This window comes from Leptonychotes weddellii, chromosome 12 (assembly GCF_054177405.1).
Source record: "Leptonychotes weddellii isolate Sample4059 chromosome 12, ASM5417740v2, whole genome shotgun sequence".
NCBI lineage: Eukaryota > Metazoa > Chordata > Mammalia > Carnivora > Phocidae > Leptonychotes > Leptonychotes weddellii.
Window position 1 is genome coordinate 38097301 of NC_138380.1, and position 15874 is coordinate 38113174.

Here is a 15874-nt window from a genome sequence, read left to right on the forward strand (position 1 = left end):
TTTTAAATATTAACAGTATGACACATACTCAGACTAAAAAGGACATCAGCTTGGTATGTTACAGTTTTCATATTAGTAAGGGTTGCCAAGCTTGCTTGACTTTTTTCTTAATGACCTGAGTTACCCACAAAGACAGTCACTCTCTAATATTGTAGTGAATTAAGTCCTTGAGGAAGTGACATCTGCTGTTAAGGCTGTGGGGGGTCCAACATCACCAGAGTGTGGGCATATAAAGGTTAAAGTATGGGGCAGTTGGCAAATTGATTAATTAGCATCCATATCATGCCAAATTATCCTTTCCATTAAGTTTTGTGTTTAATATATTTACTGTGCCTCTTAGTATATAATAAAGTATTTTCATTTCAACAAGTCTAAATCAAAGGATTCAACAAGTCTGTTCAAGAGATTTTTAAAAATAAGTTACACTTTTAAACAAGTGATATGGATTTGCTTAAGCTTAACATTTTATGTTTTATGATAGGTATAATTTTATAGGAGAACTGCAAATAACACTGTAGTCAAATTCTCTGCTGACTTTAGTATTCTATCACCGAGAAAAAACTTCCTGTTTAGATCTCATTATTCTGTATTAGGATTATTCAGATGGGTAGAATAAATTGGAGACAAATATAATCTAAGAGAATAAAATATTTTTACCTGCTTTAGATATACTTTTATAGGTTACTAAGTACCTCCTACATGCCAGACTCTGTTTTGGCCAGTTCAAATGCCTTATCATAGTTAATCCTCACAGTTACAGTTCTTATCACTAGTCCCTGCTTTATTTTTATTTTTCCATAGCACTGTTATCGTCATCTAATATGCTTCATATTTTTCTTAATGTCTCTCTCTCTCTCTTTTCCCTCTAGCCTACTCCCCTGTTAGACAGGGATTTTTATGTTTTGTTTATTGCTAGATCCACAATTCCTAGAATAGTGCCTTGTTCATAATAAGTACTCAGTAAATATTTTTGGATGAATTAATGGCCCTGTGAGGCTGTTATTATGCTCCTCAATGTATAGATGAAGAGAGATTAAGGAAGTAACAGAACTAGAATGTGAAAATGGTTCTAGATGGTCCACCTAGTCATCTGTACATTCATCCATTCGATAAATAACTTTAAAGCCCATGATATTTCCAATATACCACTCTACCTTCAGTGCATTTACTATATAAAAAATTGGCATGATAATGACAATTTTTATCAGTCATTATAAGGAATAAGTATTGGTGTTAGTTCAGCTGTTCTTTTCTTTTTGTTAATTGGTAGGGTATTACTTTCATGACATTTTTATAGCTTCCAATTAATTGTGAATGAACAATACATATGTTCAAAATTCAAAGGGTACAGGGGAGTATATGGTGAAAAACATCCATCACATACCTCTCCTCTGTTCTTAAATTTGCATTCCTATTGGAGTCACTTGGGGAGCTTTAACAATTACTGAAGCCTGTGTCTCACCCCCAGAGGTTGTGGTTTACTTGTTCTGTTGGTGTGGCCTGGGTTTTTGAATCCTTAGAAGATCTCCAGGAGGGACTTTGCTTCAGGTAAAGGTAAAGTAGCAAGGACCAAGTATACTCTATTGCCTTAAATAATTAAGAAACACACGAAATATACAAAACAATTTTTTTTTATTATATTGGACATTAGGCAACAAAAGACAGTAATCCCCACGGGATGGGAATCAAATGAGGTGAGCCCTTTGATGGCATCAGCATATAGTCTGAGAGTGTATCCAGGCCATGGCACAAGAGCAGAGAATACAGGCAGAGCTTGGCAAATTTCCTGAGTTTAACAGTCAGAGCTAAGAGTCTGCTGAGACCAAAACAGAATCCACAGGACAGACTGTAGGATAGGAGAACTCCAAAGATCTTTAGGGGATCCCTCTTAACTGTTCAGCAGAGATCTGAATAAATCGTGCATCCAAGGAAACTACCAGAGGCTGGGGGGAGAACACACCTGAAAAGATTAGAGGAAACAGTCTCTAGTATTTATACAGAAGTGGGAATAGCGCGTGTTCTGACATCTAACAGATGGACTGGAAAACCTTGTGCTTTGCAGGGCATTTGATAGAATTCTCAGAAGGTTTTTGCTTCAGTGGTGAGGAAAACTTAATCCTAGACTAAAGAGTGTTCCAGTCTTCCCTCAGATATCTTGAAAGCAAGACCCAAAAGGATCAAATTATTTCCAAGTAACTTAATTATATCCCAGAACAAAGCTCAAGAATATTTATAGGAATACAAACACATCCAGCACCCAACAAGATAAAATTCACAGTCTGGTATCTAATCAAAAATTAACAGAAGTACAAAGAGGTAGGAAAATATGACCAATAATGTGATAAATTTATCAACTGAAAATGAAATTGACACAAATATTATAATTACAGGACAAGGACATTAAAAACAATTATTATATCTATGTTATATATTCAAAAAATTAAACAGAGAGATGGAAGCTGTCCAAAAGATTCAAATCAAAATTCTAAAGATAAAAACTATAATGTATAAAATGAAAGATAACACTGGATGGGGTTAATGGCAGAGTACACATTGCAGATGAAAAGACTGGTAAACTCGAGACACACAATAGAAACTATCCAAAGTGAAATGCAGAGAACAAAGAGAAATTTTTAAAAATGAAGCATATTGGTGAGTTATGAGAAAACTTTAAGCAGTCTAATATATGTGTAATTGGAGTCCCTGAAAGGTAGATGGGAAGTTGGGGGGGGGTGGGTAGGGTGGGAGAAGAATTATATCTAAGTAGTAATATCCAAAATTTTTCCTAATTTAATGACAACTGAAAACACACAATCCAAAGAGGCTCAAGAAACTTGGAGAAATAACATCAGGGCACATCATAATCACATTGCTCAAAAGTATGATGAAGCGAAAATATTGAAAGCAACCAGGGAAGTAAAGACATCACATAAAAGGAACAAAAATAAGGATGCCAGCAGATTTCTTCTCAGAAACAAAGTAAATAGAAAAAAAAAAAAATAAATGAGACAGTGGAGCACCATTTTTGAAGTACAGAAAGAAAACATGTCTGTCAACTGGGAATCCTATACTCAGCAAAAATATCTTTAAGAAAATAAAAGTAAAATGAAGACATTTTTCAGATATATGAAAGCTGAAAGAATTCACCATCAACAAACTATACTACAAATATGTTAAAGGAAGTTCTTCGGGTAGAAAGAAGATTCGATGTCAATCTGGATCTACACGAAGCAATGAAGAGCAGTGGGAATGGTAACTATGAGGATAAGTAGATCAGATTTTTTCATATTATTTCCATCTTTTAAAAAATAATCGTTTAAACAAAACAGCAACAATGTAATGTCAGATTTATGTAAAAGTAAAATGTTTGACAAGAATAGCACAAAGGATGGAAGGGAGAAATGGAAATATATTATTATAAGTCTTAAGTATACTTGAAGTAATATCTTATCATTTGCCTAGTAAATTGTAGTAAGTTAAAAATATTTACTATAATACTAAATCAACCACTAAAATAACAAGAGTAAGTTATAGCCAATAAACCAACAAAGGAGATGAAATGAAATAATAAAACAACCTAAAAGAAGGCAAAAAAAAGAAAAAGGCAAATAGCAGATGAGAAGGTAAGAAGCAAATATAGGAATGATAGACTTCAACCTGGCCATATTAATAATCACATTAAATATATATGCACTAAATACCCCAGTTAAAGGGGAGAGATTGTCAGTTTGGATTAAAAAGCACAATCCGAATATGTGCTGCCTTATGAGAAATGCACTTTATATCTAAAGGCAGCAGGTTCAAAGTAAAGCAATGGGGAAAATATACCATATTTACACTAGTCAAAAGAAAAACTGGAATAGCTGTATTAATATCACAGATTTCAGAGCAAAGAACTTACCATGGATAAAGTAGATCATTTCATACTGATGCAGGCATACTGCATTATATTGCACATCACTTTATTGTGATTTGTAGTTACTGCATTTTTTACAAATTGAAGATTCAAGACTTCAGTGGAGGACGTAACTGCAAATGTGGCAGAAATTGCAAGAGAACTAGTATTAGAAGTGGAGCCTGAAGATGTGATTGAATTGCTGTGAGCTCATGATAAAACTTTAATGGATGAGGAGGTGCTACTTATGGATGATCAAAGAAAAGTGGTTTCTTGAGGTGGAATCTACTCCTGTTGAAGATGCTGTGAAGATTGTTGAAATGACAACAAAGGATTTAGAATATTCCATCAACTTACTTGATAAAGCAGCAGTCATGGTTTGAGAGTATTGATTCCAGTTTTGAAATAAGTTCTACTGTGGGTAAAATGCTATCAAATAGCATCACACGCCCCAGAGAAATCATTTGTGAAAGGAAGAGTCAATCTATGTGGCAAACTTCATTGTTGTCTTATTTTAAGAAATTGTCAGTCATCCCAGCCTTCAGCACCACCACCCTGATTAGTCAGCAGCCATCAATGAGGCAAGACCCTCCTACCAGCAAAAAGATTACCACTTGCTGAAAGCTCAGATGGGGTTAGCATTTTTTAACAATGAAGTATTTTTTAATTAAGGTATATACATTGTTTTATTTAGACATAATACTATTGTACGCTTAATAGACTACAGTGTAGTGTAAACATAACTTTCATATGCACCAGGAAACCAAAAAATTCATTTGACTTGCTTTATTGCAATATTCATGTTACTTTGGTGGCCTGGAACTGAATCCACAATGTCTCTGAGGTATGCCTGTAAAGGGTTTAATTCATCAGGAGAACATACAGTCCTACATATTTATGTGCCTAATAGACCTTCAAAGTACAGTACATGAAGCAAAACTGACAGAACTATAAGGAGAAATAGAAAAATAAACAATTATAGTTGGAGATTTCACTATTCCTCTCTTAAAAACTGATAGAACAAGTAGACAGAAAATGAGTAAAGATATAGAAAATTTAAGCAACTCTGTTAACCAACTTCACCCAATTGACATTTATAAAATGCTCTGTCCTACATCAGCAGAATATACTTTCTTCTCAAGTGCACACAGAACATTTGCTAAGATAGACCATACCCTGTGCCAAAAAACAGGTCCCAATAAATTTAAAGGCATTCAAGTCATACAAAGTATGTTCTCTGACCACAATGGAATTATGTTGGAAAGCAGTAGTAACAGGAAGATAACTGGAAAATTCCCAAACATTTGGAAAATAAATAACATGTCTGAATAACCCAAGGGTCATGGGAGATATCAAAAAGGAAATTAGAAAATATCTTGAACTGAATGAAATTGAAAATACAGCCCATAAAAACTTAAAACTTATAGGATGCTGCTAAAACGTAGAGGAAATTTATAGGCTACATTCCCACTTTATTTTTATTTTTTTAAATATTTATTTATTTGAGAGAGAGAGTGAGCAGGGGGAGGGGCAGAGGGAGAGGGAGAATCTTAAGCAGACTCCCCACCGAGTGTGGAGCCCAATGCAGGACTTGATCCCACAACACTGAGATCATGACCTGATCTGAAATCAAGAGTCGGACGCTTAACTGACTGAGCCACCCAGGCACCCCTACATTCCTACTTTAGAAGTGAACAAAGATCTCAAATCAATGACTTCAGCTTCATCTCAAGAACAAACTGAACCCAAAGTAAGTGGAAGAAAGGAAATAATAAACATCAGAATGGAAATAGGTGGAATAGAAAACAGGAAAATAATAGAGAAAAGTGGGACCAAAAGCAAAGAAGATTAATAAGATTGACAATCCCCTACCCAAACTGATTGGGAAAAAAGGGGAGAAGACACAAATTACCATAGCCAGGAATAAGAGGAGTAATATCACTACATATTCTACAGATACTGAAAGGAAGCATAATAAAGCAGTATTATGAATGCTTAGCTTATAATTTCAACAATTTAGATGAAATGGACAAATTCCTTGAAGACAGACACAAACTACCAAAATCCATTCAAGAAGAAACAGACAATCTGATGATAGTTTTGAATTTGTAACTAAAACCTTTCTGCAAAGAAAACAAGAGATGTGAAAGCATATGTCCATTTAAAAAAAAAGTATACCTGAATATGGGTAGCAGCTTCCGGTGTAACAGAAATTAGAAACAAGGCAAATGTTGGTCAACAGGTGAATAGGTAAACTATAGTACCTATAGTACATACTATAATTTGGACAACAATGCTACTCAGAGTAAGACTTAACTATTTGATATATGCTCCAACATGATGGATCTCAAAGTAATTATGCTGAGTGGAAAGAAGCCAGATTAAAAAAGAAAACATGAGAGAAAGAAAACATAAGATATGATTTCATTTTTGTATAATTTTAGAAAATGCAAACTGATCTGTAGGAACAGAAATCATATTAGTGACTTCCTTGGTCAGACTTGTTGGGGTGGGGACCAGGAAGCATGAGGAAGCCTTTGTCAGTGGTAGGTATGTTTCTTATCTCACTTGTGGTGGTGTCACTGGTCACATAAGCCCCAACTTGTCAAATTGTACACTTTAAATATGTACCATTTGTTGTATATTAATTATACCTCAATTTAGTTTTTCTTCGTTAAGAGCCCCAGGCGACTCAAGTGGATTTGGGACAAATTTGAGAGTCAAGACAAAGTTGGGAATCATTGCTCCAGTCCCTTAAATCCTGGTTCCACCGTACAGAGATGACCTATTCTAGGCAGTTTCCTGTAATGAAACTGGAACATTCCAGAAATATTATGCATATACAAACATATATATTCCTTGTTTTAAATCCACAAATGGTAGCACTTTATACCTATATATATCTTCTGTACTTTTTTCACTTACTATATCTTAGAGTTCTTTCCATATCAGTGAGTATGGAATGGTTTCACTTTTTAAACTAGCTGTATGTTAATCTATTGGATATGGATCCTGATCATTTTGGCCACAGGAAGTTGGTACTCTATGCTTATTTTAAAACTCCCTTGGAATGGAGATGTAACTTGAATTGTTTCTATAACTAATTTTTCTTTTAAGTTTACTCTTAAGTCCTCACTTGCAAGCTACATAATTATGACAAAATGCTTTCATTTCTGTGAGTATACAAGTTTTCTAGAAGGCCAGATTCACTATAAGTTAGTATTTTTTTCAACAGTAAAGTCTGTATATCTATGTGAAATGTTGACAAGTGTTACATTTTGAAAAGCTATTGTGACATTTTGCTTTCCTTGTCCCTTCAATGTGAAATTTGGTGTTTGATTTGTTCTTCATTCAACACACAGTTTTTTAGATTAATTCTTTTTTTATCCTTTGGTGGTTAATTCAGTATTAATTGTTAGGCCACAGCTATTCTAGAGATGTATACTGTGTAAAACCAACCTGCTATCAACTTGCATTTTTGGCAAAGAATTCTTTGGCTAAACTCTTGCTGGCTTTTTTTAGTTTTTTAAACAGCAGCTGGTCAAATGGGCCAATACCAAAATAATTTTTTTTTTTAAGATTTTATTTATTTTTTGACAGAGAGAGAGAGACAGCGAGAGAGAGAGAACACAAGCAGGGGGAGTGGGAGAGGGAGAAGCAGGCTTCCCGCAGAGCAGAGAGCCTGATGCGGGTCTCCATCCCAGTACCCTGGGATCATGACCTGAGCCAAAGGCAGACACTCAATGACTAAGCCACCCAGGCACCCCAGTAATTCTTGTTTTTAAAGTTAACTGCATTCTTTAGTTGTCAGAGTATGTTTCAACAGGAAGACTACCTTCAAAGTCAAGGAACCAATTTATTTGGGGGCCTCAATTTCCTAATGGCCATTTTATGTGACCTTCACAGGTTTTCTATAATTTTCAGTCTTAATGCAACAGGAATCTCAAAGTGTACATTATCCAAACTACCCATATTGTCATATACTCTGTGCACTTACTAGGTTTACTAGTAAACGTTGAGTCTTTTTATGACTAATGATATTCTGAACTTCTGGCCAGCATTTCATCAGATGTTGAGTAAGTGCAGTTCGTATCAGTCAAGTATTTGTTTTATATTCATTAGCTGATGAAGTCAGAAGAGTCATTGCAGCTCCTCAGGATTTTCACTCACTCATTTTTCAAATCATTAAATTCTACATTCCTATAGTCTGGTTTCCCAGCTCCTGTTCACCTCTTTGCCGTCCATGTTGTAGGATTTCTGGGGATCGTCCCTATCCTATCCAGTTATGTTTGCTTGTATTTGCATGCCTGAGGTCATGTTTCTGAGGGGTCTATAGCGGCATAAATGTACATGTTTTGAATGTCATCTTTCCCTGAAGTGGGGGTCTTTGGCTGAGAAAATGGTTTTACTGAGTAATAAATTATCTTTCAGACCCATCTCCATCTCCGAGTACTTTTTAGTTTATTCAGGATGTGTGCTTCTCTAACCTAGGGAAAGTGTGGAGAGCCTGATCCAGAAGCATTCCTATGCCCGCTCACCCATCCGTACCTATGGAGGAGAAGAGGATGTGCTGGGGGATGAGGTTCAGACAACACAGAATCGAGGTAAGACAGCTTCCGGGCTATGTAACTGCTGGGAGCAAGAGCACCCAGAACGAGAAAGAAAGGTAGGTGATGAAACTTGTAGTCCTCAGGGTGCAGTCTGCCCCCAGAGTCTTTCAGGAGTCTCTTGAGGAAAGGATAGCCCCTGAGGCTGATTTTCATACAGTTCATTATTTTGCTTCTGAGTCTTAAGTGATTGTTCTGCCTGATGGTTTCCTGTGGTTTTCTAGTGAAAGGACATCAAGCCTCTGAGTCAGGGCTCAGGAGTTACTTGTCCGTGATCTACCACCAAAGACCTATTGGACTCTGGGGGCAGTCCTTTAGTCTTTCTGAACCCTAATTTTATAATCTGAAAATCAGAGACTATATCTGTTCCTCTTATAAGATATTCTAGAAATATCTTATTAGGATCGATGACTAAAATGACTTTACTTTTTAAAAGATTTTGAGAGCATGTTCACACACATGAGCGGGGGTGGGGTGGGGAGGGACAGAGGGAGAGGGAGAAGCAAACTCCCCACTGAGCAGGGAGCCCAACATGGGGCTCAAACCAGGACTCTGTGATCATGACCTGAACCGAAGGCAGATGCTTAACCTATTTAACCCTTCAGGCGCCCTGGAAAACACTTTTTAAAAGAAGATTTTCTTAGTGAAGGGCATTATGTACAGGCAGTGGCCCCAGCGGTGACAGTAGGGGGATACTGAAAAATTCCTCTGTCCCAAAGACTCACAGAGGAGCACTTTGCACTTGGGAGTCCAGAGGGTGCCTAAACCTGGGCACAGGGATGTTTGTGTGGGGAAAGAGCCCTCTGTCGTAATTTTATGTCTTTTATATGGAATAGCATAATCTGTCAAAATATAGGACATCTCTTCGAACTAAATCCAAATGGACTACTAGTAATTAATTATACAGTTGGAAAATTCAGTGTCACCTTTTGTTTAAACTTGCGGATGCTGTGATATAAGAAAAACTTACGCTTGTAACTTGTCAACTATTTAATAAGGAATTATGGAATCTAGAAAAAGAAAAACATGCTTGTGGGTTTTCACAAAGCCTTTAGAAACCCAGTAACTTTGTTGAGGCTCATATGTCCAGCCTTCCTTATAAGGATGTTGTAGAGGTCAGGACAGATACCAGCTATCTGGAGCTCTTTTAAAGGGAATCCAGTTATTACTTCCAGGCAGAGTTCTAGTGTTTTGGCCATTCTCTGGGAGTATGTAGGCCATCTAATGAGTTAAGTCTTTTTCTGTTTGGTAAAGTCTCTCTTCCATATATGGTAGAGATGATATCTTACCTGGAAAGGTAGCTGTGACTCATGGTTGACATGCTTGCCTTTTTAAATTGCAGATCTATTTTATTTTTTAAAAAATAAGTCAATCCTTACAGATAATGTAATTCTTGATTCGCACACTGAAAGAGTTTCTAGTCTAATGAGTTGTTTTTCCTTTCAGGGTCAGCCTTTACAACGTCTGATAATTTGTCTCTCAGCTCCTGGGTATCATCTTCATCCAGTTTTCCTGGATTTCAGCACCCCCAGTCCCTGACTGCACTTGGCACCAGCACAGCATCCATAGCAACACCCATTCCTCATCCTATACAAGGTTCATTGCCACCATACAGCCGACTCGGGATGCCTCTGACACCATCAGCTATTGCCAGCTCGATGCAGGGGAGTGGCCCGACATTCCCCTCATTCCACATGCCCCGGTACCATCACTACTTTCAGCAGGGGCCCTATGCTGCTATCCAAGGACTGCGCCATTCCTCTGCGGTGATGACACCGTTTGTATGACTCTTCTAAACCTTGGAGAATCCAGATCCAGAATGTGCAAATGGGTATGGAAATATGGGACAGGGTTGGGTGGGTGGGATGTGGGGTGTTAGAGCAGGAGCTCTCCAGGAGACATGGGACCTATTAAAGAGGAGAGCTGGACTCACAGTAAAACCTACTGCTGAGGGAGTGCACCACAGACCAGGAGCCATGTGTAGTTTGGGAACAGCTCTTGGGTTCGAGAGAGAATCAGTATAGACTTAGCCAGCCTAAATCCTGCAACCAATGGTATACTAACTTACCCAGGAAATTTCATAACACAAGGCAGATGAATTTTAAGGTGCATTATACCTAGCAGTTAAAAATGCTGTGTCAATGCAGTAATGTATAAAATCAATGTGTAGAGGTGTTCTTTCTGCTTTCCACAGGTCAAAAGAATCTTCAAAGAGGCAATATATATAACATACCAACCATAATGCATAATGACTAACTTAAGTCCATTTCTCCCTGTAGAGAGAGCCAATAGAGAAATATTTGTAGTGTTGTAGCTTAAGCATGTTTAGTTTTCCTTTGTATTAGTTTGCTTGGGAAGGGGCTGAGATAGTGCTGAAGCATCCTGTTTTGTGGATGAATAGGCGGTAATGACTTCACGAAGCTCTTTTTGTCATAGTGAAGGGCCAGTACCTGACAAGCTCTTTTTCCCAGTCTTGGCTTCTTTCTTCCTAATTCTCTTTCTTGCAGTTACTTGCCATTTATGTAGGAAAAACCTTCTATACACAATTTTGAAGCAAGAGGCTCTATGTGTTACATTGTAAAACTGAGGTTTTATTTTTCTGGGCTGCATTCTAAGTGCACTACTGACTTCCTCATGGAGGAACACTTCTAAAGCCTCTATGCGATGACACATGAGACTTCCTCTCAGTCTGCAATAACAGAACGGTTGCCCTGTTCTGAAGGGAATTTCTCTGCCATGGGTACCAAAGGCCCCTTCATTTTTACTTCAGCTTTGGGAGATCTTTTGGATGGTAAAATGGACTGGGCCAAATTCTCATTTTTGGTAAATCTGCTTTGTTATTAGATTAGCTGTTAACCACTGATTGACAAGGATTTGTGAATGATCATTCTGAATGCCCATATAGCCACCATTTAACCTATGCTTACAAGTTGTGTGTCCATATATCTGGTTTGTCCTTCTTTCTTACTGTTCCATTCAGTGACTCCTTTACCATTTTCCTAGTCCATTATATGAAATTGTATGTCAACTCAATGACCCCCTGACTAAAACACTGGCAGTGCTTGTAAATCAATGTAAAACATTTATCCTCTTTATTTTGCATTCTTACTGTCTTCTTAAGCCTTCCTTTAGTGTTTAGTAATTAATTATATTTTAGCTATATATAGTCATTATATTTGGGGGGCAACATATATCTAAGCATTTACAGTCAGGGTAGTATATTTGGCATTTTGCAACAGTTCGTTTCCCTAACAACGGAAATTTAGTAAAGTTTACAGTCCTTCAACTTTAGATTGCTATGAGATGTAACCTGTCTTCTTTACAGTGTTCCCCAAAACTCTATTTTAACCTAATTTAGATTTTGTATCTACTTTGTTCTGATTGTAAAAGTACTGAATCTGTTAAAAGAGATGGGACATATCACTGCTGAGAGTAGAGATGGGAGTAAATGCAATATACTGATCACATCAGACCGCATGGAATTTTATTTGGTTGTTCTATTAGGCTTTCCCATACCAAATGCTTCTCCGGGGCATTTCTAGTCTAGGAGACGAGGCATAATGGCAGGGCCTGTCTATGTGATGCCATTGTTGCTGGACTTTGCAATGGTTTTTCTCCACTGTGGCCCCATAGTTTACTTATGGAGAAGCGTGGGCTGTGCCAACCGAGCATCTCAGAGTCCTACGGCAGACACCGCAGGCTAATTTCTAACTTCTTGCATGTTATGCTACAGTATCCACAGGTAGTTTGTTTTCAAACACAGCATAAATAATGCGTTTCTTAAAAAAGCAGCTATGACTAATGTTTTAGTATCCATAGAGCTTAGGATAGGGATTTGATACTTAATAGTTGGCCTGTTGCCAGTACTCCTTTTAATACACAGTACTGCTGCTTAGGGCAGGAATAACAAAACTAAATGCTATTTAACATGATGCTACTTGATACTCTGGTAAATTACTGGTCTACTAAAGTGAATCTGTTTCTGAATTTTCTTTTCAATGAGAATGAAAGGATCATTTTAATACTATTTAGACATTTTTCCCAGTTGATGTGTCTTAAAGTAGGTGTTTTATGTTTTTGTTAAATATGGTTTTACACCAGTATTTCCTGACTTCATAACTTGATTTTGTAATTAAGCAGAATAAGGCTAAAAATAAGTAGAGTGCTTAGAGAAAAGCAAAGACTAAGATACCAAAGCATGCTCTTCAGAAATAACACCTGAAATTCTAAATTGGATATATTCTTGAAATATTTGGCATTATTTTAACCAGAAATAAAAAGCACAGGGTACATGGAGCTTAACTTGATCAAAGTCACCCTAGCCATGAGAACCAAGGGTAGAAATTTACTCCAGCCTGGGTCTTTCTGAGCTATTCTGGTTGTTGATTCTTTAACTCTTTGGGCATTTAAGATTTTAAAGTCTAAAGTCTTTCCTACCAAAAGTAATTATTAGAACTAGATAGTTAGTGGAAAAGCCAATTGAATAATTAAGAGCATGAGTTACAGTATATTTGGAATAAATTCCGGGTTCCCCCCCCCAAGGTATATTACAGTATCAAAATACATGGCTAATGTGCAGTGCTGCTAAAAAGAGGCCCTTTCAGAACTGCTTTATCTAACCTGAAGGGATTAATTCATATCTTAGTAGGTTCTGCAGACCTGATTTGTTTTTAAAACATTTATCAATAATGTTCAGTTATTTCTTTTACTTCTTTTTCAAGTCTTGCCCCTCCTCTGTCCACTCTTAGCAATATTATATAGGTAAAGTATATCCATCTTGTGTCTAATATATCACAAATTATTAGGTTACAAGTTCTATATTAATGAATTTAGGTTGCACTGCTGGTCCTTTTGAGTTTGTAACAAAGGTTTGTTGTTCTTCCTAGTAGATGGGCACAGAATGGGAGGTATTAGAAAGATACTAAGAAAAACCCTGTGTAGAGCTCTACTATAGGAGTTACATTAACTTCTGGGGTATTCCAAGATCTTCCCTCCCTCACTCTCATCCACATCTCTGTTATAACACTTCTCCAGCCACAACATCCCCAGCCTCCCACGCAAAAAAAAGAAAAAGGACGCCCTCCAAAAGCCCAAGAAAAAAGTATTTTTACTTTTATTTTATTTTTTTTTATTATGTTATGTTAGTCACCATACAGTACTTCATTAGTTTTTGATGTAGTGTTCCATGATTTATTGTTTGTGTATAACACCCAGTGCTCCTTGCAATACATGCCCTCCTTAAAAGTATTTTTAGAAGAAAAGGATTCCCCATTCCCATACTGCCTATGAATTTTTCAGAGAGATGTTAGGATATTTAACCCATTTCTAAATTTCATGGCTTTTCAGGCTGTCTTGCTAATATTTAAGCTGAATTATATTGAGAAAAATGAGCTTCAAATAAAATGGATAGAATGACTTTATCACCCCATTAAATATGCAGCCTAGCTTAGCCATGACTCAGTAACTAAAGTTCAAAAAGCTCAGTTATGTAATATGCAGGGTCACATATTACAAGAAAAACAATATTTTAACTCAGTCTTCCATTGAGTAAGGAAACTATTTACATTATTAAACATGTATGGAATTGATAATTATTACAACAAAACAATATTATACCCAAAGAAAGCACTGGACAGAAAAGATTTTCAGCTGGCTCCTTTAGACAGCTTGGATGGAGGAATGGATTTTACATGTTTTTATATTATTTTAGAATGCAAGCATTTTATGTAAACAAGCAAAAGGAAGGTTAAAAATTCTTAAACCTTTAGAAAACCGTAAAATAATTTCTTCACTAATATTCCATGCCAATTATAAAATATTCTAATATTTATCTTTCTTCAGCATGCTTAAATATGCAAAGGTTCATTTATAAATATTTGATAGGCAAATAATCCATAAGTATTTTCTGGCCCTTCTTTCTCTGTCCCTCCCTCAATTCTAATCCTCTCCCCTGATAATAAGAAAATAAAAACATTGGTAAAATAATACATCTGGACAAAAAATACAATTTGTTGTATTTTACTTCTGATACATTAAAATATGTATTCAGTTTTTTCCTTATTTTCAGAAACCTAAAAGAATGTCTTTTATTTCCTAAAGGATGATTTTGGATATAGCCTCTTTAGTAGACTCTATCACAGTTCTATTGTTTGCTGTGTTCATTTGCTTAATGAATTGCGTGAGAACAGTCACTGTAATGAAGTGTGTGTGTTGGGGGTGGGGGGAAGGGCATGGGAAATGTTTTATGAAAAAGAAGTTATAAGCCTAATACTATGAAGTAACATCTAATGAAGTTCTTTTTAAGTGCAATATATTTATTTCTGCTAGAAATGTATTATCAACATTATGTAATATTTGAAGCATTACATGTTATTTGTAAACAGCTTAAAATTATATATTACCCAAAATTGTACAGAAGTACAAATGTGTGATATTAATTTCTTTCATTAAAAATGGCGTGTTTTGATATATATGCACACATTTACACCTTTCATTATCTTACACACTTGCTTCATGACTTTTGGTACCTGTTTGCTCACTTGGAAAAAAAAATGGATGAGGTAAGATTAGGGGTCATAGCTGGCCACTCCCAGACCAGACATAGCCAATGGGATTACTATACAGAGTTTGGTTTTGGTCTTTTTTTTTTTTAAAGATTTTATTTATTTATTTGACAGAGAGAGACACAGCGAGAGAGGGAACACAAGCAGAGGGGAGTGGGAGAGGGAGAAGCAGGCTTCCCGCTGAGCAGGGAGCCCGATGTAGGGCTCGATCCCAGGACCCTGGGATCATGACCTGAGCTGAAGACAGACGCTTTAATGACTGAATCACCCAGGTGCCCCTGGTTTTTGTTTTTAATTGTATTTGGAAGCCTATAGAGAAGACATTGCTCTCAAGTCCCCAACTGGTTCCCGTTTTCCTACACCTAATCCCCTTCACTCATTTACTCCACCTGATGAATTCTTAGAATCATGGGATTTTGCACCTCTCTGTATGGAAAGATACTGAAGACTCCATAAAGCTTACCGCTCATTTCAGCCATGAACTCTTCGATGGGCTGTAATGGTATTACACAAAGTAGGCTGATACAAAATAAGATTAGCCAATTTCAGTCTTAATCCTTCCACATGACAGTCCTTCAGAATAGTTGACGTTATCATACCTTCTGCTTTCAGAAGTCTGCTCTATTATCCTTAATTTTTTGTGCATGCCAAACACCAACCTTTTAAAAATCTTTTATTTGGAATAATTCCAAGCTGACAGAAAAGTTGCAAGGATAGTATAAAGAACACTGTATACTCTTTACCCAGATTCACCCATTGTGAACTTTTTGCCCCATTTGATTTATCATTTGCATTCACACTGAGGTAGT

General features: G+C 36.6%; 1 protein-coding gene across 1 annotated transcript in view; it reads left to right on the forward strand.

The window, feature by feature from the left end:
* Positions 1-14972, forward strand: part of TBX20 (T-box transcription factor 20) — a 57098-nt gene extending 42126 nt beyond the window's left edge. The window contains exons 7-8 of the mRNA XM_006734092.3: positions 8387-8499; positions 9949-14972. Coding sequence (XP_006734155.1) covers positions 8387-8499; positions 9949-10289 — 454 coding nt within the window. The 3' untranslated portion in view covers positions 10290-14972. The remainder of the gene's footprint in view (positions 1-8386; positions 8500-9948) is intronic.
* The last annotated feature ends 902 nt before the right edge of the window (positions 14973-15874 follow it).